Consider the following 26,248-nt stretch of genomic DNA (forward strand, 5'->3'; position numbering starts at 1 on the left):
GTTATCAATGATTTAATAAAGTTGATCCACTTTTTTCTGAATGGACTTCAGTCAGTCAGCAGGTTTGTAAATTGCCCTTGTGTTCATGATGCACTAGCTAGTTGTCCACTGATGATGAAATGGTTGGAACAAACATTTTTCTTACAAAATCTCCATTCAGGTATGTCTTTTTACTTCAAATTTTCCACACTGAATCACTAGTCCTCTTTGAAAAATATACTGAAAAATACTACTTTACTTAAGCCTGGAACACGGAGAGCTTAACTGTCAAGATATCTGTTGTTTTCGACACTAATCTGTTGGAGATATGACAGTGAGGCACATGTGTTGGCTTGGTAACCAATCTAGTATCCAGTGGCAACAGAGGTCTATTGAATGCTGGGTGGCTCTGTATTGGCTGGTGTGCCCACCACTCTCCTGTGTCACCAAGTCACAGAGGCACATCCATATAGCAGCTCTAAGTAATGGTATGGTTGTGCAATATTCAGCTCAGGAGTCAAAAATGTGTATGTGTGTGATTGGGGAGGGGTCACGCTAACACTGATATTACAAATGCTCTTTGTGTTGAACAACTTAATGTACTGACCTGCAGGTGGTAGCACTCTTTGTCTGGGTCACTTTCTCTGTCTCTCTATCAGCTGCATACACAGTCTGCCTTTAAGACCTTACTTAAAAAAAAACCCTCCCTGTTTTACAATATGTTCTCTCATGAAAACACCAAACATATTTCAGGATTGCCTCTGTTCTTGGTCATCATTGAGTCCTGTCCATGTCTGAAGGCATCCACTGGAGCAGAGGCAGACACAACAGGATAAGCGTCTTTGTCTCAGACTCCTGTCTGTCAGAGACACCCCCCTCCCAGCCTTTCCTCTATTTGGGCGGCTGTTACAGAGAGGGCAGATGGCTCATTACCATAAATAGGACAGAGAGAGAGTGAGTGAGGGGGCCGTGCACACCGACCAACAGGACCATGCCGCCCAAAACCAAGGAAATGGGAGGCCGTTGCTAGGAGAGAGGAAAGACAGCTTTATGGCAACACAAAGCTGATTCCCCCATCCGACCTCATCTCGCTCCCGCCCCCTCGTTCCCTGCTCTGGGGACCGAGCCTTGAATCTGCTGGTCGGGGACAGATGGTCGATGGGCCCCACCGTCTTTACAGCTGGACACAGGCTACGCTGACACAGTCAGACCTGGCAGGACTGAATCACACCTTATCCTGTCCAACCTATGAGGAACAAGAGCAGAAAGTACTGAAGCCCAGGCCACCAGCTAAGAATAGATCCACACTTGTTGCCCACAGGAAATGTGTGGCTGCTCAGTAGATGATAAAATGTTAAGAGTTTGTCTTTGTAGTACTGTAATGCTCTCTCTAGGATGAAAATCATTCACCAGGAATAATCACAGGTTGTGTCATGCTTCTGTCTTGCTGCTATTTAGTTTCTAAACACTTAATGGCAAATGTTTGGTCACTGCTTGTATTGGGAAGTTCTAACCTGATACACCTACCCACACACACACAATCTGACAACATGCAACATGACTCTGACGTAAATAGAGTGGGGTTTTTTTTAGCCACACCTCTGTTATTTTTAATCTCTCTCTATTTTCCTAATCTCAGCATCCCCATTTGAGTCATTGCCCTTGTTTTTAATGACTGCCATGTTTGTTAAATGTATCAGTCCACATGCAAATATAACAAGTGCACCAAAATAGGGGAGCGTGGGGTGAGGTGAGGCACATGGAAAGTACATCAGTCATGACACCACCACTGAAACAATAGCACATCTGCTCTCACTAGACCTCTGGCTGAAAGGGCAAGAGCAGCCAACTGTCTCACAGACAGGAAGGAGTAGAAATCAATTGAGAAACGAAAGAGTTTAATTTAAATCAATAAAAAAGTTAAATAAATCATATAAATGCATCAATGTGGTTATTATTGAATCGTTGTTGAATGTTTGATTTGAGATTACACATCAAAATATGTTTAATTTCTTCTTGTCATTTGCTATAATAATTAATATTGGTTGATTCTGCTTGGGACATTTTGCATAGTGTCCTTGGGGAATTGAGGCAGGGTGTTTGACAGCATCACATGTATGTGTTGGGAGGGAAGAAGGATGGGAAAGGAGGGAGAAAAGGACAACTAACCAGAACGAGGGGAAAGAAAGCATGACAAGTGAGCAGAATAGAGGCGGTCCTGCATCACCTAGCCATCCGCCCTGGTTGCATAGGAACACGAGGGCCATGCCTACCCTGCAGACACACTCCTTTCCTCTCTCCTCTGCCACGCTTCATTACCCAGTGCTCAGCCAGGCACAGAGAGGCAATGCACCACTTTCTCCACACTACAGCCGTGTGCCCGCTCACAGCCTCACAGCACGCTCCCCTCAGACCAAGGCAGGGTATACACTGCCCCTCAGGCATCGGGTCACACTCACTTTATATGCATGGTGCAGAGACGACACTGGGAGGTCTGTACTGGTATCATACTAAGCAGTGGTTCCCAACATTTTTTGGCCCTTTTTATAGCACCCAGATGCCATCCTTCTTAGATGAACTCAAGTACCCCTTCACTGACACCACCTGTTTAGTTCATTTTAACCTGGATATTATATAAATAATTTAAACATGGATATAATAGAGAATGTTACAGTATATGTTTTTATACAATCAGTTCTGTTTCGTTGCGTTTGGGTCTACTGCCAGAACAAGGGAATGGCAGATGCTGTACATTTCAACCATTTATCATTTATCAGTTACTTTTACCTTTAACTTTTAACTATTACAATCTTTTATCCATTACTTTTAGCAAACCATTTAAATAGTTTATCCATTATGTTTAACAATTCCAGTTTTTTATTCATTTACTTTTAGCTTTCTACTTCAAATGAAAATCAATTTCAAAAAGCTTTAAGCTGACTATTAGCTTCTAGCAAACTAAACTGCTCCTATATTTCACAGTTACACTGTTACAGTTGACTCAATATGTGGATATATATTTTATTGGATCAGTTAAGATCATACTTCACAACCTCTCAGCTGCAACAGTACCCCCTTGGGTCCATATACACCTGGTTGGGAATCAGTGATACAGCTGTACCTGACAGATTGTGAATTTATGAGTGCACATTTATCCGAGTACGATCATTTAGAACTGCATGTAAAACTTCATGTAATTGTGTATAATTCACATTAGCAAACAGCAGGCATACATGAGAAAACGCACACTTATTCACACTGCTGAAAGAAGACTAGCAATTCCTCATATGTGTCATAGCCCACTATGGAGCTGGTAGTGCCAGACAACACTGTTGGGCACAAGACCACTATTGTCCACAAGATAAAGTGAGCTTGTGACCAAGGCAAGGCGGGGAGGACCAGATGCTGTGAAAAGATAAGGGAGTGTCAAAGAACAAAGCTTTTGGTGTTATGTTGTTGTTTACAGTGAAGTCACCAGTCCAATGTTTCTCTAGACGTCACGACTTCATGTTGCTGATAGAGCTTTGTAAACTCCAGGTACATGTCACAGTGGGCCGTCTCTCCTTTATCCTCCTCTCACATCACAGTTAATTGACTACAAGTGTTCATTTGCCTGCAAGGAGAAGTCATTAGGGTGAATAACAAAATGTAGTTTGGCAATGGAACTGCCAGGGATCAATGGGTTAATTCAATGAGCCTCTGCATGTGGTGTATTGTATAGCAGGGCCATTTGAAGGCCTTTATATGGGAGTCATGCAGTTTTAGTGTACTTAAAAGTGCAAAGAGATAGCATGGATGCTGGTCAATAAAGAGAGAAAAGAACAGCACTGGATGCAATGAAATAAAACAGACCAAAGTTCAGCCCTGTGTGTTTGGTGACAACTAAACAGTCAGGTAAATACAGATGGCTGAAAAGGCAGTCTTTCTTTCACTTACAGTTACATTTGGGAAAGAGCTGTCATGCAGTGTAATGACTTACAAATTAATGATCGTCTGCTTAAAACTAATGCTTGATGGATAACTCAAACAGACGAATGTAACCTGTTATTTTAGCCTGAACAATGTGCTTCAATCTACAATATTCTCATAACACCACCAACTGCTATTATCAACCACTGCCTAAACAACAACATTAGTTCTTTCAAAAGTATCCAAAATTGCTTACTTCTCATCACATATGGAGTGGGCACAGCTAAGATCTAAACCATCTGTAAGAGGAAGCAGCAAACTAGGATAACAGTCTGAAAAAAACTCTCAATATAATAATGATGGCCCAACAGATCTGAATCCTAAAATCCACTCAACTACAACGTAATGTGTGCTGACAGTCAATGGTGACCTGCCCTACTTTCCCCCAACCAACTTTCCACAATCTTAAAAATCAGAGTCTTAACCAGTCTATGTAATGCATGGTGTTTTTGGATTTATCTGTCTTTACTGTGGGGCCTTTTTTTAGGGACTGTAACCCTGTGTCCAGATCAGTGCATGCATTGTAGGTAATCGATTACTCCCCTGCCCATTTATAATGTATGTTTATCAAGTCTTGTGGGTGTGGTGCAGGCTCTAAGCATGAGTGACCCTCTCAGACAAGTAGGGTTTTGTACTTATGTACATAAATTGAGGGGTAGGGGGGGCGGGCAGTGTCACATCTTGCTATGGAGGCAATCATTTGTTGCCTGTTTTGGTGCTTTGAAATGATTGGAACCAGTCAATGTGAGTCTTGTCTTCATTAAGTTACAAGTACACAATTATTTACCTCTTTGTGTGCTGAGCGCTTATTAAGAAAATGGACATGTAAAAACAGGGAAAAAAATCATTTTACTAAGCAGCTAGTGTCTCATTAAACAGTTGAGTTCTTTTTAATTAAGCCCTCGTAAAATTTAAATTACTGTCCTTAGTTCATGCTGGCATGCGTAATCCTCCACTGGAGCAAATTGACACTTGGGCTTGTTTAGACAAGCGTTTGCTCACTCTAACCTGGACAAATAGACTGAATCAATACAGAATTACAGGATATTTGTTTGACTGTTGAAAAAATCATTCCTCTGCCGTACATGTTGAGCATTTTATTGCCTGTGCATTAAAGGAGGCACTTATCAGCTGACAGATAACAGACAATCAGCACACTGCTGACATAATTCATAAGACCCGGTTAGCAGGAAGGATTGTCAAACAAAGGCTTCTGTAGGCAAACACACTCTTCAGTTGAGGATAACTGCAGGCAAAAACTGGGAGAACCTCTAGGGAAAACAAAACCTGGAGAACAAAGAAAGTGTTGCATTTGAAAGAAGTTGACCACGCCTGGTTGCTCTGCTGACAGTTAGAGGGCGCGTTCAAGAAACACTGACGCTATTTTGACTGCAAAGACATAAATTTAGTATTTAGAAATACTTAAAGATAAAAAATAAGCTGTCTGCAGGACTCTGTTGTGCTCTCGCCTTAAACAACGGTGGGTTGCTCCATCTAGAGCAATTATGTCTGGACTTCTAGTGCATGTCTGTGCACAGCAGGTGGCCTCTGGCAGCTTCACAGACAGTTGAGTTTGCCTTCATATCCTGGGGAGAATGCAAATACTACCTGTATAACCAGTAACCAATCTGACCACGTTTATCTAGGAAAACGAAATGCCATAGAGTCTCAGTGCATGTGTGTGCACATGCGTGTGTGTCTGCACTCTTTAATCTACGTCACAATTCTCTCGATGACTTTTCCACTTCGCATTTCAAAGGAGGTTCAAACTAATTAGCTCAGGGTGCCGGTTGTCTGTTGGTCTCTCTCCCATAACAACTGCAGGTGATTATTCCAGCATCTAAATCCTCTAAAAGGACCAGGACGGTGACTTTATATACTAGACTCTATAATGCCCTCACCTGTCCAAGGAACATAAAGTGGAACTAACCAGAGAAAATAATGGTGTGCCACAATGTGCATGCTGGTAGATACTGGGTAACATCATGGTGTCTTATGCCAAAATTCATTTTTCTAGTCATGACACAACAGCATGTATTGTTCTAAATGTGTGTGTGAGGGCAGAGATAGAGGGCCTGGCATGTTTCTAACAAAATCCTAAATGTATCATTTAGTGTATGTGTGTGTGACGGAGAAAAAAAGGGGGAAAACAAATTAAATGAATATAAATGAGTATATCTTTAATGGAGAGTTTCTTCTGGAATGTGTTTTTATCTTTTACAGTTTTCACCTCTTTTACTTTGCTGTGTTTCCACTCCAGAAACCATAGCTATAGGTGTAAGGAGGAAAAAAAAAAACGGAGAGAGAACAACAAAGGCAAGAGGACAGATTGAATGAAGAGCAGCATACAAACAAGGGTTGTCACTAATAGAGAGTTTTATGAGCTCCAGACCTGCTGAAATGGAGTGCCGTGCGTGTGCAGCAGCTCTTATCGGCTCGCTGGCAGCAGGGGAGGGTGAGAGCTTCCACACTTGCGCTCCGTAAAAATGGTCTGATTCATTTTCCACATGAGAGGGTCTCACTGGGGCGGCATCAGACCAGCCAGTCCACACAGATTTATGGACCATTAAAGCAGCAGGCCTCCTGACCGCTATGCCACCATAGGCTGGCTGCTAACACACGCTGCACCCTCATTCATGCTCGGTCACTTCTCTCCATCACAGGCCAGCTTCCTCATTGTTCATCCCTTCATCAGTACCACTTTTACTGCCTTACATGAACTCCTCTCATAGTCTGTAATCCTGCTATCCTTCACCTCGCTCCCTTTGATACAAAGTGAGCTGTTTACTGTAATTATTCTCACCCATTGTTAAGTTGACGCGGTTCTCACAAAGACCTTTTTGTTATTCTTACATGTCACAAAAAGGATCATTCCTAAAGTGCCTCATCAGCAGCCGGGGCGGACAGTATGTTTTACGGCCCAGGAAATGCTCCTATACCGTTATGAACATCTCTGATGCTGGTCAGTGGGGCATGTTGTTTTAGCCTAACAGTTTTACAATCAGATTAGCACCATTGCAGGCACACAGACTAATGGGTCTGTCCTTTCGAGGCATCCTCAATCAACTGTTTCCTGGTGATTAATGCATCTTGTTCTCCTCTCTCTCATTTGCTAGCGTTGCAACTTCATCATCCCTAGGAGTGATACTGGAAGGAAAAATGGGGCAGAGTCCATGCTGCATGCTGGCCCTAAGAATAGCTCAGTGTGCAAGAAAATCATGCCACAGCAACCTGAGCAAAGGCTCAAAAATATGAATGAACAAATGAATGAATATGATGGTATCCGGAGTGCACTGCCACCACTGATTAATCACTTGACGCGCTTTTCGTTGGATAAATGACTATTACAACATCAACGTCATTCTTCACCTTCTGTGTAAATGATATGTGCTTCTGTTCACAATGAACCTGAACAAACTGACTCAAGATGAATGAGGAACTGACTAAAGCAGCCAAATGTTAATGACAACTATCACGTCACAGATCAAGGAGAAAACATTCCAGTATCAGTCAAGTATTCGCGCTGACATGAAGCCGCCATTACCCCACTGCAAAAGCCTGTTTGTCCAGTTGAGAGAAAAAGGGGAAAAACAAGAGTGTGCATCAACACCGGCGCAGAAGTATTTACAGCACTGCTTCACGGCAGGTATTTGACTTTATACACAGTAAAAGCAAATAGAGAGGCTGTTAGATCAGTCCACAGAGAGCTACTCGTGTACGCTTATGAAATGGAGTGGCTGGGATGAGTAAGGTATCACCATTATGTGAAAGTTGCAGTGTGGTGTGAAGTCAGGTGGTCAGTAGAGCTCATCATAGCCGGGAAAAGACACAAAACCGACCCGCTGGTTCTTCGTGCAGCACTTTTGGCTGTAAAAGCACATCTGTACAGCCATGTGAACAACATTTCTACTTTTTCACACATGCACAGAGAATGAGTTTAACCTGCAACTGGAAAAAAGTAGGTTACATCATGGTGCTTTTGTTTCTTCCCATTTTCTTTTCTTAGCTTTGTCTGAGTGCTTAAGCATCACCCCAGCGTGTGTCTGTTGTGTGTATACAGGTCACGTTAGCTCCTTGTATCATCGTTTACTCTAGGAGGGGCCCTGTTGAGGGGTCCACTATCGTCACGAGGCTGGGTGTGGTGACACATCCTTTCTCTCCGCCCCGAGGTGTTTGTGTAGCCTGAATAACGCGGGAGTGTTTTGTGTGGACCCGTCCGGCTCGATCACTCACACGCTTTTAATGAAATTCATAATACAACCTAACTATCAATAATACTTTATTAGCCAATAAACCCGCTTTAAACACCACTTCCCTCCCTTCCCCTGTGTTACGTTACAAGCAGCTGGCGATAAAAGTGAAAGCACTTTTTTTTTTTTTTTTGATGCAAAATAGGATGGCGTGCGCGTTCGCGGAGCTCCGGCGCTGCGGCAGTTGCCAGGGGAGATAGGAGGGGAGGGGTTTTGATTGGCTGAAGTGGGCCTGTTGCCATGACGACGGCAAGGGGTTTGGTAGCGTTGCCTGTGCGCTGTGTGATCTGCGCGCTGCGTGTATGGAGGAAGCAGCTGCTGATCTGATCTCTGACATTGTGTGAGACAGACATCTGAATAAAACTGCGCACGGACGTGTCTTTAAACACACCGCACCGAGGCACGCCGTGCATGATTGTGAGTATTTTGATGGCGTTTCTGTGGCTTTAGCGCGGCTTTAAATTGTGTTGTGCGGCGTTGCGTTGCGCTGCGAACAAGCTAAAAGTAAATGTGGTCAAGTGACTTTGCTCAGAGCAGCATGGCAGAAACAGGCGACAGCATGTGGCCAAGCTAGCTGGTGTTAAACGCTATGTACTCTGCGGTCCGGGCTCGAAGCTTGAAGAGTAGAGGAGGGGTATTTATAGCACCGACGAGTGGTTATGGTTTAATACACCGAACTACAACTACCATAAAAACCTTAACACAGTTAAAATGTTGTGCTAACGCTAGCGGTGGATGTATCATCGAGCCACTGCTAACGCTACTGTGACTCTCGGTTTGTGCTTTCGTTACAGCTCGGTGTGTGTGTGTGTGTGTCTCATTAAAGCTTTAAAAACTAATAATAATAATGTACAAACCGGGGTTAAGTTACTCCGCGACGAGTCCCGGTGTGTCGGGAAGTGTTGTGCAATAGTCCACGTCATTACGTGTAACTTTGTATTCCTCATTGTGTGTCTGCTGGTGAGCGTCCGCGGTTTGTTAAATGCCTCAGTGTTTGTAGGATTTGCTACGAAAACATGTTGGTTTTCTTTCGCCAGCAGCACTTTGAGTGTGTCTTTCTCCCCCCACACTCGGCTTCAGACTCGGTGTTTTGGTTAAAATGTGGTTTAAAATCGCATGGTTTCCCCAGGTTGTAGTAGACAGCGATGTGAAACACGTTTTTTTGTTATTTTTTATCTATTATGTCTGTGTTAATTCAAGGTCTCCCTTCTCATATCTCTAAACACGTGAATATTTCATGGTATATGTCGACGGTACCAGGGGTTGGGAGGCTACACTGGGTAGCTAAGCACATGATGTAATGGATTATCACAAGATTGTCCCAGATATAGAGTGCACTACAAACAATGTCAGAGTGTAGGGAAAAATATCTCTGTGTAATCCAGTTGGAGATACTTTATATGTTGTTACCGAACAGGTCTTTATACACTTAATCCACGTGTGCGCCCTTCAGTGTCTCTACCTGCTACCTGACAGTGTTGCATTCACTTTAAATGGACAAAACCTTATTTAAAATGAATCGTGTGCTCTGAGAAAAAGGAAAATGATGGAAAATCCTTTTGTGAGGTTATGACATTAATGTAGACTGACGTTGCTTTCTTCTTTGCTTGACAGTTGTTAAAAGCCCCAGTGATAAACAGAAGACAAAGGCAACAGGAGCTTAAAGGGACAGAAAGAGACACACACACAAAAAAAAAAAGAGCAGATGTTGTCAATTGCCAACTGCCATTACTTTATTGCCAGAATCTCCATGGTCATGTTGTAGGTCAAACCATCTGTTGTGTTTTGCTGTTGTTTGTGGCTCTAGCATGTATCCACTCCTGTACATGTTTGGATGTACAGAAGCCCCCCTGAAGGGTAAGTACTGTTGCCTCCCAGAATAGACGAGGGTCTGCTAAACTTTACTGACATTCATTGCTATAAATAAGACTCGTCGTAACCCAGTGATGCAGTTATTGCGGGCGTGAAATTACTTTAATAACTGCGGGGATCTGAAATGTTGCCGGTGGAGTTGAGTTATCCTAAGTTGCGGAGAACAGGCCTCTTAACGCCGTTGCCGTCTGTAGTTTGCTCCTTATATTTCAGTGTATTCAGTTGAGTCAGATCCCTCTGCTGACTATAACTTGAAACTGAAATGTACAACCAGTTTCAGTGACAATTGATGTATGAGTCATACGATTACTCAGTATTTTCGTCATAATCCTGACGGTAAACTCTGGCGCGTGTGACACAAAAAAAACAGCATTTTATCTGTTACTTCAACATACTTCTTCCGTGTGCATGTTTCGACCGTCACAACGCTGCTCTACGACTCTAGACTTCTCAAGAACGCCACACATTGGTTTCACTTTACTGAGAAGTTGCTCCATTGTGCTGTACTACTGGTGACAGAACAGGAAGATGTTCCCCAGAGGATGTATGATAACAAACGTGACAAAAGAGACCCCCCACAGAACATTTTCATCAAGTGAATTTCTGCTGTACAATCTTCAATCCAATAGAGCTGTGTTGTCCTGTTCAGTCGTCACATAATCCTCAATGTAACGTATGAAACGTCTTATTGAGGAAATGACGTGGGTCGTAGCTTGAAGCTGTTACCCCTATCTCGGCAAGAGAGGCAGAGAATCTGCACTTTGAAATGGTGGCACTGCAATGTAATCAGCCTTATCACAGAGTTGTGTACTCTGACCCAGAGTAAATTAAAGGCTGCGTCCTCTAAAAACGCACCTTGTTCTGTGTAGGTATGAGTGACTGTGGTTTCTAATTTTATTACGAAAGCTGACCCGTGTGGCAGAAACCTGTGGGATTGCTTAACACGGTCTAAACCTGCTTTCTCGTGGATTGGCTAAACAGAAAAGCTCAAAGCTGTGTAACCTACTGTTCTCTGCAAACCCTAATTACCAAGTCATTTGAGACTTACTGTTTTAAATAGTTGGTTCGAGGTATCATTATCGTTGTAATGGAGGAGGTTGAATAATAATTAGATGATTGGCAGAATGAGGAAGTTGACGTCTCCGTTCACTTTCCATAATTATGTTGTTGTGTGCGTATCGCAGTGTTTTTACACTTTCAAAGTGGAAAATTAAAATACATACAGCAGTGTGTGTGAAGGAAGTGAAAGTAGGTGAGCCTTTAAGTGTACGTAAGTAGTGTAATTTTCTTTTATTATAAGCTAAAAGAAAGCTTTATAGTGTTTTATAAAGAGTGTGTTGCTCTCCTTCTACCTCCCATCACGAAGGCCTCAGTTTCTAAATTGAACAATCACATATGTAGCTGAGTTCAGTTACTAATCAGCGCGCTCCAGCTCTAACTGCTGGCATTGACCTATCTGGCTTGTGGAGTTGACTGCTTCATGCAGTTTTCTTGTGGTTGACCTGAGTGATTGAAACTGCACGTTTCATCACCTGCCCCCCCCCCCGTGTGTTTTTTAAAGGAGGGATATCCCCGGGAGTTTGTAGTCTTCTCTTGTCTCCGGCCTGTGACATTCTGCTCATCAAACATAGGCGGTAGCTCTGAATTTGAGATGCAAATGCATGTAATGCCCGTAGAGGCATGTTTACACACGTGTCCTGCCTCCCTCGTTTAATTCCTCCGGTCATGATTTTGTTTTCCTGTCCTGTTCAGATGATCAACTTGTCTCTTTTTTTTTTGGTGATGTTTCGCATCATTTAGCATCTCCTGAGAGAACACGGTGAAGCTACACGGCACCTATTTTTATCCTCTAAGCTTTCCGCTTACAGCTGTCATTATTTTACAAACTGGGGTCGACCTATTGAAGCTAGTGTCCTGACATCACCAAAAAAAGACAGAACAAGTTGAGATCTGGTTCTGCAAATGTAAAAATACATAAATGTTCTGAGTTTGTACCTCAGTTTTGCCTCCATACGTCTGCCTCTGAGCAGGAGTTGCACATGGGCAATGTGTGTATTCCTGTTGTGGCGCCCCTCTGTCTACTCCAGTTATTGTTTTACATCACTTGATTGGCAACAGTGGTTATGCACTAACTCTATAGTGAGCAGCCCCCCCCTCTTTTCTCTCCGCTGCCCCTCTCTAACCGCCTAACTGTCCACTGTGCGTGTCTCATTCCTGACGGGGCGGACTGAAGACGCAGACCATTAGGGCCTGCCTCCTTGAAAGCAGCACTGATGCGACCGTTTACTTGATTGAGGGAAAGGAAGAGGGAAGCACAGCTGTGTCCTGTGTCACAATGGGTCTTTGTCTCGTCACCTCTGGTTGAATTAACGGGATTTATTTAATTGAAGAGAACGACGACACCGGGGTCGACCAGCTTGTGTGCAGAAGATCAGGATCTTCTGGCATGTTTGAGGCTGAATGGGGATTGTGCTGTCAGTTTAGCAGTATTTTGCCAACTGAAGTGCCACAGAAGTTAAACAGTTTAGTGTTCAGTTGTGAAATGATGTTGTTAGAGCAGCACGGGTCAAGGGCTGGTTAGGTGTTTGGCCAAAGTAAAATATAAATATACAACTGATGCATCATACGCTGTTATTTAAATGAGAGTTTTATACTGGGCTCTGTACTTGACACATCTGAAGCCATGAATAAGTACGACGCTCAGTTTACTAGAGCATGTCTAGAGCTTTGCTATTTTTAAAAGTCTGGCATTGTCATCAGATCACCATGGTGATTTATTGAAGAAAAAAAAAAAAAGAAAAAAAAGTTTGAACAATCTTAAGTAAGCTTAATTTGAGCAGAAGATGCAACAGAGGCCATGCATGTGTGAGGCACCAAAACATGTGTATGCATAGTTTATAATAGTTCAAGTTAATGAAGAAGAGCACTGAGCTAATCTTTGTTATATTACTGCTACTTACTCCACGGTCATCTTTTGCTGTGTATGCACTTTGTTGATTTTACTGACTTCAGAAGCTTCAGTAAGTAGTCTCATTCTTTGAACCCGAGGTACTTTCAGCTGTCTTCATGCTGTTTTCTCTGGGTCTTTCCACTGGATCCGACATGGATACCCGATGAAGAATTCCTTTACAGTTTGCCACGATTCAGGAATAAGGGCTTTTTTTCACTTGATTCTCCTGCAGGGCCTTACTGGTGGTATCAGTGTTTCTTGTACACAAAAGTTATTTGCAAACACTACTAGTATTTACATGGAACATAATCTCATACAGAGCACATTCCTGGAAAGGCTCATGTTGCAACTTCAACTGAGCAGTTAAAGGGACATTTATTGTTCCTCCAACTATATATAAAAAAAAAACTATAAAAAATGTCCTTACAGTAATTTATTGCAAGGATTTGGACCCTAGTGTACAGGCGCAAAGCAAATGGTCTGGCGCTTAGTGCCGTGTTTGGTATTTAAAAGTATATGAAGTTGTTGCGTATGTTGATTGGCGCGGTGGAGAGTGTTTGTACACTGAACTCACAGCCACATGACCCAAGAGATAAGGTTTCAGTGTTGGCTGGGAGCTGGCATGTACTTTTACAGGGCCTCACTTCAGTTGACAGTCGAAGTGCAGTCCTGTGTGTTTGCGTTTGAAGTCCCTATGTGGAGTTAAAAGTCTCTGAACATCCCAATCATTATTGTTTTGTTTGCTTGTTCTTTTCCCCCGACTGTTAAGTGATTGCATCAGTCATTTCATTAGGTTCGGCTCGGGTGTTTGTCAGCAGTCTATAAGCTGCATGCTGGTGGAATTCATAGATTGCCAAAGTAAATAGCTGCTGCTTCGGTAAACGCTACCTCTCGGCCTCTCGCTGCTCCAGTCCACTGTTTTGGTGTAGAGCGGGCCTAGCTGTCTCTGTGTGAAGTCTGAATTTGTTTTCTGAAAATGAACTTCCTCAACAGGCGGGAGGTGTTTCCTTCCCTCCCGGTACTCTGTTTGAAACTGTGAGGTGAATACTGAGCACTTCGGAAACATGACTAGAGCAAAAACAACTGCTCCTTTGTACGAGCCGAGTGTGGGGCCAATTGTAATGCTTTGTGCAAGCTTTTTCATTTGCTTTCACCTCGGGCACACTGAGTAGATCGTTTTAATCCATTGAGTAGCTTTATTTGGAAATGTATCATTTAGGCGTGCTTTAATAGTAGCCTGATTAGCCTTCACATTAATGGATGTTTTATTTGTTATGACATAATTTGACCCTCCCATAAAATAAAAGACTACCACTTGGACCCCTCTCTCTCTCTGTCTCTCTCTCTCTCTCTCACTCTCACTCAGCCCCCCTTTGTCTCATTCACATTTTTAGAGCTCCAGCCAGACTGGGTAGTCGCCTAAATATCAGTTAGGGTTTTAAATAACAGCCTTCGCCATGGGGCTTTGCGACACACCTTTGTGTATCTGTTACAGAGGTGTAACTGGTTTGTGTCAACTGGTTTATTTCTTGTGAAAAGGGTGTGGCACAAGTAGGTCTGTTTATGAACTGAAAGCAGAGTTTTTGTTCCGAATTCCCGTTCTGTTATTTACCAAAAAAATGATAGGTTGTATGTATTTCTGTTTTTTTTTTGTTTTTTTTACTGGAAAAACAGCTTTTTGATGCATACAATGAGTATTATAAAGTCTAAGTATATACTCCGTCAGTAGTGCCGTGACACCCAGGTTGGCTGTGGTCTTTCCCACTGCTCTTTGTCAGACAGGTTTGTGGAGAACAGCAGCAGACTGCTGGCCTCAGCATTTTCCGCCTGTATTGATCTCCCCACATTAGCTCTCTCTTCATGCACAGACATGAGCACAATTGCTTCCCTTACAACATTGGCTGCCGTGGCAACTGAGTCCTGATCGTGAGATTTCGCTCCCAGAAAACATCTCAAACCAGAACCTCTTCATTTTGATGCTTCTATCATCTCCTTTACATTCCCCCGTACATATTTGACACATCAACGGCTTGATTTGCCACTTAAAGCTATCTCCATATGTCTTTGTGTATTTCTGAATAGGCTAAGTGCTTAACAGGATAAAAGAGCAGTTTGAAAGGGGGGAAAAATGTGCCTTGGCACCTGCTGTTAGTGCTTGCACATGAATATGATGAGGCTGGCGGTGCGCGGGGCTATTTTAACTTGCAGATGAGCCATCAGGTCAGCACCATTGCAGCTTTGGTGTATTTTCAAGGATGAGCTGCAGTCAACAGGCCATTGCGGCTTATTAGCTCCCTCTCCCCTCTCCACTCTTTACACGCTAGTGTCCCATTATTCATCGCATTCCCGGCCGCCTCTCTTTGATGCCTTTTCATAAGAGCAATGATAACTGCGATCATTGCTACAGCACTGGTAATTGACCAGCTGCAGTCATGGTAAAACACTTCCTGTGTTTGGCTGGATGCAAGGCAGCTTTCTCAGTCGTCCACCCTGCCTCTGTTGATATTCAAATGACGGTCTTCTGGAGGTGCTGCTCACACGGGGATAAGTGCTCCCAGTCACCCAAGGGCCCAGCTGAGAGGTCAGGGCTGTGAAGATGGACTGAGGTGAAGCTCTCTTGGGCTTTAAGGTTAATCAGTGGTCTGACACTTTACCCGGGCCGTGACTTCTCCTCATCTCCCTGCCACAAAACTGAATTCACAGTTCACAGACAGTCATTCATGGCCTGTTGGAGAAAGAGAGACTACCAGTGGAGTGTTTACAGCTGGCCCTGGGTCCAGAAAACACCTTGGCCACACCTTTTTAATCAAACAAAGACCCGATGCATTCAGGGCCTTTTTTTTTTTTTTTTTTTTACCACACCTGTGTTGGCTTGTGGTTTACTGTGACCTTTAATGTTTGTCATCTGCGTACATTGGGTAGCACCGTCATGGATCTTGACTTGACTGAAACTCACAAAGAACAGCTTGAAATCCTTTTCAGATGGCGTCCTCACTCATCCTTTCTTCCTCTCTGCCATCAACAGAAGTACATACATGGGTCGCAAAAACCTGCCACTAATTGCACCTGAACGGATTTAGTTTCAAAAGCATTTGATATTTGGCTTGTGCACGTGGCTAGCTTAATTCTGATTGAGGGATTCTTGGAAAGATTATTATAAAAATGATATTGTCCTCTAAAACTGCGGCCTTGTCTGTCTGCATAGTCCGTGATCTATTCAGAGTAGGAACCTGTCATGTCAAGAGATATCTTTTTGTGTTTTGGTCTCTCGAGCAGAGATTTTCTTTTAACACAAATGGGCAGTTCTCTCGCTTCCTGACATATCTGATTGCTCTACTTTGCAGAGAGCTGTGATTCATCGTAGACGGTGGATAACTTACACAGCCTACCTCGCTACCACTGAGTGTTGGCTGGCTCGCTCTCTCCTTCTTGCTCTGTCCTTCCGTAAAAGGATTTTCCTATTGTTCTGTCTCTTCCTATGTTCACTCTGTCTGTCTCTTTGCCTTTGGCCTGGAAAGCTCTTTGACTTACTTCCTTTTTTCGGTGATAAAAATCACAGAAGTGTATTCGGTTCACAAAGAAATTTCAATGGTGCTGACAAATGAAAATGCAGACAAAAGAGGATTGACAGGCAGAATGCAGGACCAAATGTCACTAACACGACATCACCTATACAGCAGGCAGGGTGTAATATTATGACAGAAACAGGATGAGTATCCTTTTAAGGCTGAATAAATTACGACCTTAGATTTAGAAGTCACTCTAAACCAAAATAGGTTCTATCCGATATATCTTTATCCCCTCATTGAGAGTTGAGCGGTCATTTTATAAGTGCACTAATGCCTCCTTCTTCCCCCTCCTGTTCTCTCTGACTGGCCTTGACAAACTGATTCGTGTGTCTGTGTGTGTGTCTGTGTGTGTGTACACTCCCTCTCCTGTCTCACCCACTATGCAAACACCCTCGAGTTTGACCCAATTCTTATCTTATCACAGAAATGAAAAGATATGCCTATCCACTACTCTCTCTGCACCGCTAACTCTCCAACCTCCCAATGCTACTCCCGTCTCGGTCTGGATCCAGAACATCCCAGACCACCCCGGACCTGGGCATCTGGTGTCCACCTACGGGTGCAGCAGGAGCATATTCGCTGCAGGGTGGCTGCTCGTTGGTTGCCTGTGGCAGAACCAGCCGGCGTGGATTACCTTTGTTTCTGTTATTGTGTCTATATTTCTTGTTTCTGGGATATCTGCTCTTAATTGAAGGGACGGCAGGGTTGTCATGGTGACACCCAGGACATAAAGCTTGTTGTGAGCTGAGCCAAAGAGTGATCTCTTTGTGCTCTTGCCCTCACCAACCAGTGTGCAAGACTGTAGCTTGTATCTTATGGTTTGGAGTGATTTTTAGATTTTTGGACAAAATGTATTTTCAGTTAAGTACTTATTTAGTTATTTTATCTTTTTCTGTGCCTGTAATTAAAATCACAAGTCAATACATTAGGTTCAAGTAAAAACTCTGACAGGATCATGCACGGGATGACATGCCAGCAATTATTCCTCTGAACACATATTAAAAAAAAAAAAAAAAGTATCGTTGTTTTATTAAAAAGGGTACTTGGGTGGTTAATGATAGAGGGAATTTTCCAGTACTGTTAAATGACAACTCCTAGGCCTGTAGCCTCTTTACACTACTTAATCTGGCATGTGACAAATTGAGACTCGATCCTGGCTGAATGCAGATCAGTTCATAAGAGCCATCCACCCCGTAAGATGGAGACCTTCCACTCGTTCCTGGTCTCATGGTCATTTACACATAACGAGCAGCTAGTTCTCGTCTGAAACGAGGTGGGCGTCGAGGAGTGGAGCCTTAAGTCGGTTTAGTTTCTTGAGAGCACCTCCTCGAAGGTCCTCGGATGGAGTCAAGAGTGGGGGGTGGGGGGTGGGAGCTGAGAGCCTCTCTGTCCTCGCCAGGCGTGGAAGAGGGGGGCAGTGAGAGGGGCCAGGAAGTGCAGTAGAGGCAGACAGGCACTGCTACAGGGGGTGTGTCCCCTGGGAAAACGTAAGAAAACAAGGTCAACGCTTGAAAGAGCACGTCATTCCATTATGTCGCATCCAGTTATTTCATGCTGCCAACTTTGTTTTGAAATCCGTTCACCATCAAAAACTACCTACATATGTGTAAACAGTAACACCCCCTTCTCTCCTCTCTCTCTCTCTCTCTCCAGACCTCTTTGATTTAATGGGTCCAATCATTGGGATGTCACCAGATAAGAAAACGGAAATTCCGGGTATGCAAGAGGAGCGGACAGGGCTCAGAGGTGTCTGTGGTGTGGGAACACTGCCTGAGGCGGAGTGTGCGTCCAGTCCGCTGGCGACCAGCGTGGATCGTACTGGAGGCACTGAGGATGAGGAGCTCACCAACCTCAACTGGCTCCACGAGAACCTGCTTCAGAACTTCACCCTGGGAGGTCCGGAAGCTCAGCCCAGCGGCAGTCCCCTCTTTGACATAGAGGGAGACTACGGGTCCAACCAGGGGCCGTCGTCCTCCTCGTCATCTTCGTCACACGGCAGAGGCAGGGAGCGGGACTCGTTGAAGTCTAAGCCCCCTTTCTCATTTTCCCTCCTCATCTACATGGCCATTGAGCAGTCTCCCAGCAAGTCTTTGCCTGTTAAAGAAATCTACGGCTGGATTCTCGAGCACTTCCCTTATTTCTCCAACGCTCCCACTGGCTGGAAGAACTCAGTTCGTCACAACTTGTCCCTGAACAAATGCTTCCGCAAGGTCGAACGGAGTTTGGGGAAGGTAGGTTGGCACATTGTCTCCTAACTTTCACGCACTTCACACGGATTTAAACTTCAAAAACAGCGCTTTTTAAATCATGCTTCTCGAAACGGTTGTCATCGCATCATTGTTTGAGTCTGCGATAGTAAAATATCCATGGGCCAAGATGTGTCTGCTTTGTTTTGCAAAACACAGTTGGTTAACAGTGTGTTGCAGTGTGACGCTGCAGTGTGGCTCATGTGACAGTGTCCGGGGCTGTAACACAGCCGCAGGGACCTCTGACTCTGCTGCGATAAGGGTGGAATCCAGTCAAGGTCAGAGATACTCCTTTAGAGGAAATGCAAACACAGCACACTCCGATAGGACTTTATCTCCCGGAACACTGCGAGGTAGTGCAACTGTTTCAACCAGGGAGAGAAGCCTCCCACAGTTGGAAACCTCAGCGTCACACAGCGAGAATGAAACAAAGGCGACCTAAAGTGCAGAGATGATTTGGTAGGAGGGATATCTGCCAGTCTGTTCCTGGCAGAGTTTTGCTGTATAGAAATCATCTCATATCAAGGAATCAATCCCAATGCTTGTGACAGAAGGACAGACACACCTGCATATCCTGCACAAACATTCTGAATTGGAAACTGAATGGGAAATGGGAAAATCTTTGTTGTGAAATTGTGAGTTTACTTCCTAAAAAAGCTGCACAAATGAGCTAGAGAGTGTAGCTCTTAGGTTGGAAAACCTTACCGACTTTAAAGCTCCTCAAAACATGGTTTCAAATCCCATGTGTTTTTTCTATAACATTAAATATTGATGACTAACTAAGCAAAGTTAAAGCTCATCAAAAACATATTGGGTGTTTTTTTTTTAATTAGGAGTCTTAATACTGTTAAATTCAGTTCATCTGCTTCATCAATACTAAGAGGGTGTGGTCTGATCAGATTTGATTGACAGTAACTTTTAACAAACAACCCCAAAGCTGCCATCAGAAGAAAAAAAAAAACATTTATCTCTCACGTGAAATAACAAAACTTGTTTAACGTTGACAGAAAATGTTAAATTCTCATAGGAAGAAACTAATTAAGAAAATTGGTTTTCAGGGACTTTTAATAGAGTTTAAATGCTGAACATGTCAACAATACGTTTTTTTGTAAGTAGTTTTTAGTAATTTTACATTTGTTGCTCAGATTTTGGAGAAAGGCAGGGAGGTTTTGTAAGAGTACAGTCAGACCTGTGTCGCACTGGAACGTAACCTAATTTGTATGTTGCCACACTGATCCAGGGAGTGACACGATGGTAGCCATATTGAGCTGCAGTATGAGTTCAGACTTGTGACCGGCAGAGCCCGCGGTGCCAGGGCTGTGGCTGGCTAAGACCTCGTATTTTCCCACCGAGGGAGGGGATGATGGTTAGCACTCAGTGAGTAGCGACATGGTGAGACGCAGGCCGCTCAGCATGCAGGTGCACAGCGTGAGCCCTTCGTCTGCTGAGAGACCAGCACCAGTTTCACATGACACTGGCTGGTGGTTTCCGTTGCCATGGAGACATTTCCTTCTTCCTGCATCAGGGCTGGTTGGTAATCTGAGTCAAGGTTATTCTCCTCCCTCCCTCCCTCACTCCCTCCCTCGCTCTATTCTCCTCCCAGACTGGGCAGTTCGCCGCCATCAGATAAAGTGACAGTTAACACACTCCCGCACACATCACCAACAGACAAATTCACTCCTCACGCAGCACCGTGGAGCAGTTATTTCCTCCTTTTGTTCAGGCTGTTAAGGAATTCTTAGTTATGCGATTGCTATTTTCCACTGTTTTGTTTATGATGGAGCGCTCCTCGCTTGAAGTTTGAGACTGTAATGGATTCTGACACACAGCACTATGCTGCTTTAAGTGCAGTGTACTGTATGTAGTACTCATTGATTTTTGTCAGCTTTCATTCAGAATTTTCTGAATCATTTTTTACAAATAATTCTGTGCGTCATTTTGTTGGATTAAGAATAAGATACAAATAGTAATGTAATAATATTATTACAGCAAGGCTCTATAATATATATTGTGTTGCTACACTGACTAATCTCTTAAAGGTTAAGGTTACACTCTACCTTTTTTCTGATAAATAACAATCATTCATAGTGCTCTGCTTTCCCAGATCACAAAAATTGATCTCGAACTCTCTGAGTGGAGTGTTTTTGACCAGCGGTGACACAATGGAGAAATGTTTTTCCGAGTGGTCCCTCATTTTGTGCCTGTGTACCAGGATGCACGCACACTCTTCATCAATGTGATACATAGTCCTGCTGCTGGTTTTGCACTATTACACTGAGAGTCGGTAGCAAGATTTCAAGCAAAACAGAAAAAATGCTACCTTGTATGTGTAATGAGAAAGGATTCAATGTGTGTTCGGCTTCAAGGATATACACAATAATTCCTGGTGGGAAACACTAAATGTAAGCTCCACAGGCTACCTTTAGCCTTCTTTAAATACAATCAAAGGACCAATCAGAATATCTAGACACGCTTGCGGTTGTATCATCATTTGTGTAACGGTCAGAAATCAGGACTCATCCTACGTAAGGACGTCTAGATTTACTGGGTATAGACGTTTGACTGTTCCTGCTCTTTCCTACAGGCCAATGGAAAAGGTTCTCTCTGGTGCGTTGACCCCGAGTACCGCCCCAACTTGATCCAAGCCCTTAAGAAGCAGCACTTCCCTGCCGCACATGCCTTCTGCACACCACCCGCCTCCCCACCCAGGTAAACTTCAATCAGCCACTGTCTGGACATTGTGAATTATGAGTGAGTTTGTATTGGCTTTGATGTTGCTGGAAATCACTTTTCAAACCAGAATTGGCACAGCAACCCTGTCTCTGTCAAATCAGTATTACCATAATCCAAATATTTATTGGACTTGGCATTTTTAGCAAAGCACACATATATTTGCAGGTTTATATTTTTGGAGGTCTGTTTTTTTTTTCTTTACATCTCCTTTGCAAACACACAATCTGACCCTCCATGTCTTTTGTTTACCTTCTGCAGTGCCTCCTCACCCCCTCGCCATCTCTTTCTACAAGGCTGCTCATTCAAAGGTGAGACCAAAGCAAACTTGGCTCAGTGTTTAGGTTTGGTTATGTACAATAAAAGCTGCCCGCCGATCAAGAACCTGCAGATGTATAGAAATTCCAGTCTGTGCAGTTTTTTAGTTTGTGTTTGTCCGGTATTTTGATTATGTTGCCTTTGCACATTTCAGTCCCAGAACATTCAGCATCACTGTGCTTTTATCCTCAACTCTTGGTTTGATTTGTTGCTTTCAAGTCATTGATGCCTCATGTAGACCATAATGTTGAGAGCTCCCAGTCGATGTCTCAGCCTCTTCTCCCCCCCCCTGCCTCTTGGATTTGTAACCTTGACGACAGGCAGAGGTTCTGCTGGTGCAGAGTGTCGAGCACTCAGTCTCACTGTAATCATTAATAATTTAGAGCCCCAGAAGTGAGCTATGAGGCTTTTAGACACTTTGTCAGGTCTGAAAAGATCAGATGCACTCTCAATATCAGTGGCTTGAATTCATCCTCCAGTTTGTTTCGGCGAAACCTTCTGCATAGTCAGTCCATTCAGTAAGCACTGATTGGGTCGCTGTTTCTCTAGTTTAAAATTATTGCAAGAATGCAGTCCTCCCAGTCCTAATAGAGATGCCATGCTACCATGCTTTCACACCTTAGGACTGACCATCATGCATGTTCTCTCCTCTTCCAGAGTCTGACATTGATGCTGCCACTGCCATGATGCTCTTAAACTCTGCCCCCGGGCACCACGTTGACCCATGTAAGAGAATCCACAAGCAGCCATACTTTCACCTATTCTTCCAACTCTTTGTCTCCTGCCCCTGACATTACCACCCTCTCATTGCTTAAATCTTCTTTTGTTTTGTGTGCTTTTAATTTGGGATGTTGTGTGTCACCTGTTCTTACTAGCAAAATGTTGGTTCTTGAAAAGGAAAGTTTTTAAGAACATTGCTTGTACCTGATTGCATGCGATTGCATGCGATTTTTCCTGCAGACATTCTTTCAAAGACACATTAAAGGAGTAGTTTGACATTTGGGAAATACTAGAGCTGTAAGCTGGTTAGCGTAGCTTGCCACAAAGATTTGAAATAGGGAGGAAACATCTTACCTGGTTCTGTCCCGAGGTGGAGAAATCCACCTACCAGACCCTCTAACACTCACAAATTAACACTTTGTTTGTTTTAATCTGTACAAAACCCGAACTTTTTGGCCTGGAGCAGTTGCCAGGCAACCATTGGAGATTCCAGGAAGTTACTGGTCTTCTCATATAACTGTCCACCAGAAAGCAAATAAGCATATTTCCCAAAATGCTGAACCATACCTTCAACATCTTATAACATCAATATTACCAACTAAATTCAGCTGTATTAGTGCAGAATCTTTCTACACAGTAAATCATTAATTTCATGTGTTTTAAATGTGTAAAATTATAATTACAATAAATAAATAAATAAAACTTACTGCTACTGATTTATATTTTACATTGGATCATAATTTATTTAACCAGTACATAATTAATTTAATTCAATGACTACAAAAGCTCTCCAAGGATCACTTTAGTTTGAGTGGCTTTTACCAATATTTGGATTGTCCCCGTTGATGGTAATTCGGCTTTAACATGCATGCAACGGGATATTTTTAAATCAGGGTTTTCCACTTGGGCCGAGACAACTTTTAGTTCTGCTTTATACTAAATAAACAGAGCTACAGTGTGTGGCTTACCGTGTCTGATTTCTGCTTTTTTTTGGGGGGCTGCCAAAAACAACCCAAAATAATAGCTTGTTTACTGTAAAGTTCAATATTTTTAATTATTAATTAATTAATAATTAATCTATTCTCTCACTCTTTATATTTGTATGTAGAGGCTTCTTTTTATTGTCTCTATTTTTTATCTTTATTTATCATTGTGATACCAATGTACCAAGTGAAAACTTACTCGGCAGTTAACCTAAGTTCTGAGTTAGGAGTCCCAACCTATTTAAAACAAACCGTGACTATAACATGCAAACTTTACAGCATCTGTCATGCCGTAACAAGCCCGTAAAATCTCCTTTTGCATTTGAAGGTGTACTCATCACTCTTTCCTTCTCCTGCTCTCCTCAGGCAATTCTGATAGCCCCCTGGACCTCTCCCGACCCGACTCTGTCCTGGTGAGCAGCGATCCAAAGCAGGACCACAACTACAGCAGCGTAGCCCTGCAGCGCTGCTCCTCCCGCTCCTCCTCCTCGTCTCTCTCCTCCCTGGACGAAGGAGGCTGCGACGGCAGGCAGTCCCGCCGCGCTGGCAGCGAGGGCTTCCACAGCGACGAGGACTCCGACCTCTGGGACGAGAGGGGCGTCCACCAGACTTCTCGACGTCCGCCCGCCATCAAGTGGCCCGTCGGTAAGAGGCCACGGCGCGAGGTCAAGCCAGAGCTGGATGAGGAGCTGAAGGAAGCCGCGGGCTCGTTGCTGCACCTCGCCGGTATACGCAGCTGCATGGAGGGCTCCAAACGCACTGTCAAGAGCACAAAACTTAACAGGAAATGAAGATTCTTTTTTTTTTTTTTTTTTGCCCCCATCAGACTCCGGACCCTGTGAACCCTAACCTCTGACCCCTGATCGTGTGTCCCAGTGTGCCTCCTTCTCCTTATCTGATCGTTCATTGGCCATTTTGAGCCTTTTTTTTTGTTTGGGAATATCCCTGTCCAACAAAACAAATGGCAATAGTATCGTTCACACAGGAGAACAAAGCCATATAGAGACTTTTGTAACTTCGGGGGTAACTGCTGGGGGTGGGTGTTTGGGCTATGGAGAACCATCAAGAAACCTATCCAAAATGACCTGCCTGCTTCTGTTGGATTAGAAGATTGTGATTCAAGAATTTTCCTCTGAAAGACAAAATGGGAAAAGCTGAAGGTTTTATAACTCAAAGCGTTGCATGCTTCCTCCTCAAACCTGTATCCTCTTCCAAGTGAATCTATTTATGAAGCGAATGAGTGCATGTTTGTAACAGACAAAATCTAACCTCCTGGTGTTATCAGTTTCTCATTTTCTGTGCTAAAGAAAAAAAAAATGCCACTGTTTTTGAAAGGAATTCTTGCTCCACGAATCCTCTTGTAAGAGAGATGCAATAATTAATCCACAACCTTAACTTTTTTCACGTCGCGGTGGCATTTTTTTTCCAGAGTCGAGTATGCTAGTTAAACTTTACAATTAAGAGAATGAATGGAGTAGTACTATGATCTTGTTATGCGATAAACTTTATTACACACGAGCTCCGGCTCTGTTTTCAGGATTAGCAAGATGTGGAAATAGTATTACTCTGCCACTGCCAAATTTAGTTGCAAAGTTAGCTATACTACTTCGCTCCGTTTTGTGTGGCCATTACCGTGCTATACAAATGAAAGCTGTTTTTCATCGTTTCGCAAATCCACTGCTCACCCTGTCGACCCCTTTTTCATTCATCAATGTGTTTTTGACATTTACTGTGCAGACGCAGAACATATATTCACATGTTTGGTGACAGCCTATGCAAAGTGAACATTTGCCACGTATTGCCAGATGTTCACTGTGTGGCCATAGGTTATCCTCCATAGATTTTATTTCATTTTTGTGTGCGTGTGTGTGTGTATCATAGTGCATGTCGACTTCAGCCTAAACCTGCGATGATGGTCATGACGGAAAAGAGTTTGAAATGGTCAAACGCTTATCTACTACTGACAAAGTAGTCATACTGCTCCAATGAATGTGATTGGTGTAATGACGGATCTCCTTGCTACAGCTGTATTGTAGGGCTGCTTGGTACTCTGCTTGCTTCTGGTCCTTTTTTTTGAGAGCTGGTTTATAGTCAGAAACAGGAGCGGACAGTTAATTACTACAGCTTATTGCTCCATTACTTGAGTTTTGCAGTTTGATTATACCTCTCGTGTGTTCTCCTTGTGTTTTGAACCATGTACTTTAGAAAATTACCAAAATTATACAGCTAATTCTCTGTTGGCTGGTCCTGTGGCCAAGTTGATCCACAACCTGAGGGAAAGCGTGTGTTTTTGTTCAGATAAACGAAAGATGCAGAGCATAGAACGAGAAGGGGACAACACGGCCGTGGCCAGAGAGAACCGGACTCCGTGTGTGCAGTCGCTCGCAGGCGAGATGTTGAAGACCTGTGCTGCTCTCATGTTGTGCCCTCAGTTCTGGCTGGCCACTAGTGTTGCGTCCTTGCTCTTCCTCCCTAGAACAAAATAAGGAAGTGCACGCTCTCTTCTCACGCTGTGAAATGGAGTGTTTATTGTCAGTTGATTGCATGCAGTTCACTGAGGGGAAGTTGCGAGCCACTTGTGTAAAAGGCCACAATTCTAGTTTGAGCCTCTTTTTTAAAAAGGCTGCATACTCGCAGCGTACAATACAAGGTAGCAGGGAAG

At 43.4% G+C, this 26,248-nt stretch overlaps 1 protein-coding gene across 3 annotated transcripts; it reads left to right on the forward strand.

Annotated features, from left to right (window-relative positions):
- Positions 1-8,416: 8,416 nt before the first annotated feature.
- foxn2a (forkhead box N2a) lies at positions 8,417-26,242 on the forward strand. Of its 3 annotated transcripts, none has more exons than XM_035663333.1 (6): positions 8,417-8,615; positions 18,243-18,820; positions 21,420-21,544; positions 21,827-21,876; positions 22,541-22,609; positions 23,953-26,242. In XM_035663333.1, exons 2-6 carry the CDS (start codon positions 18,257-18,259, stop codon positions 24,375-24,377), a joined length of 1,233 nt encoding a protein of 410 aa, XP_035519226.1. In that variant the 5' UTR covers positions 8,417-8,615; positions 18,243-18,256; the 3' UTR covers positions 24,378-26,242. The 3 variants fall into 3 exon arrangements, with proteins under 3 accessions (XP_035519226.1, XP_035519225.1, XP_035519227.1); XM_035663332.1 differs by lacking the exon at positions 8,417-8,615 and adding an exon at positions 8,670-8,973; XM_035663334.1 differs by lacking the exon at positions 8,417-8,615 and adding an exon at positions 13,471-18,076.
- Positions 26,243-26,248: the final 6 nt, after the last annotated feature.

This window comes from Morone saxatilis, unplaced genomic scaffold, assembly GCF_004916995.1.
Source record: "Morone saxatilis isolate NCDOM2014 unplaced genomic scaffold, NCSU_SB_2.0 Contig19, whole genome shotgun sequence".
In the NCBI taxonomy this organism is placed as follows: domain Eukaryota; kingdom Metazoa; phylum Chordata; class Actinopteri; family Moronidae; genus Morone; species Morone saxatilis.

What these genes read in the sequence shown, in the direction of transcription:
- foxn2a (XM_035663332.1), top strand. Translation starts at nt 8,934, where the DNA reads ATGTATCATCGAGCCACTGCTAACGCTACTGTGACTCTCG. An exon ending in TCGAACGGAGTTTGGGGAAG is followed by an intron (nt 18,821 to 21,419) that starts GTAGGTTGGCAC and finishes TCTTTCCTACAG; the next exon opens with GCCAATGGAAAAGGTTCTCT. An exon ending in ACAAGGCTGCTCATTCAAAG is followed by an intron (nt 21,877 to 22,540) that starts GTGAGACCAAAG and finishes CTCCTCTTCCAG; the next exon opens with AGTCTGACATTGATGCTGCC.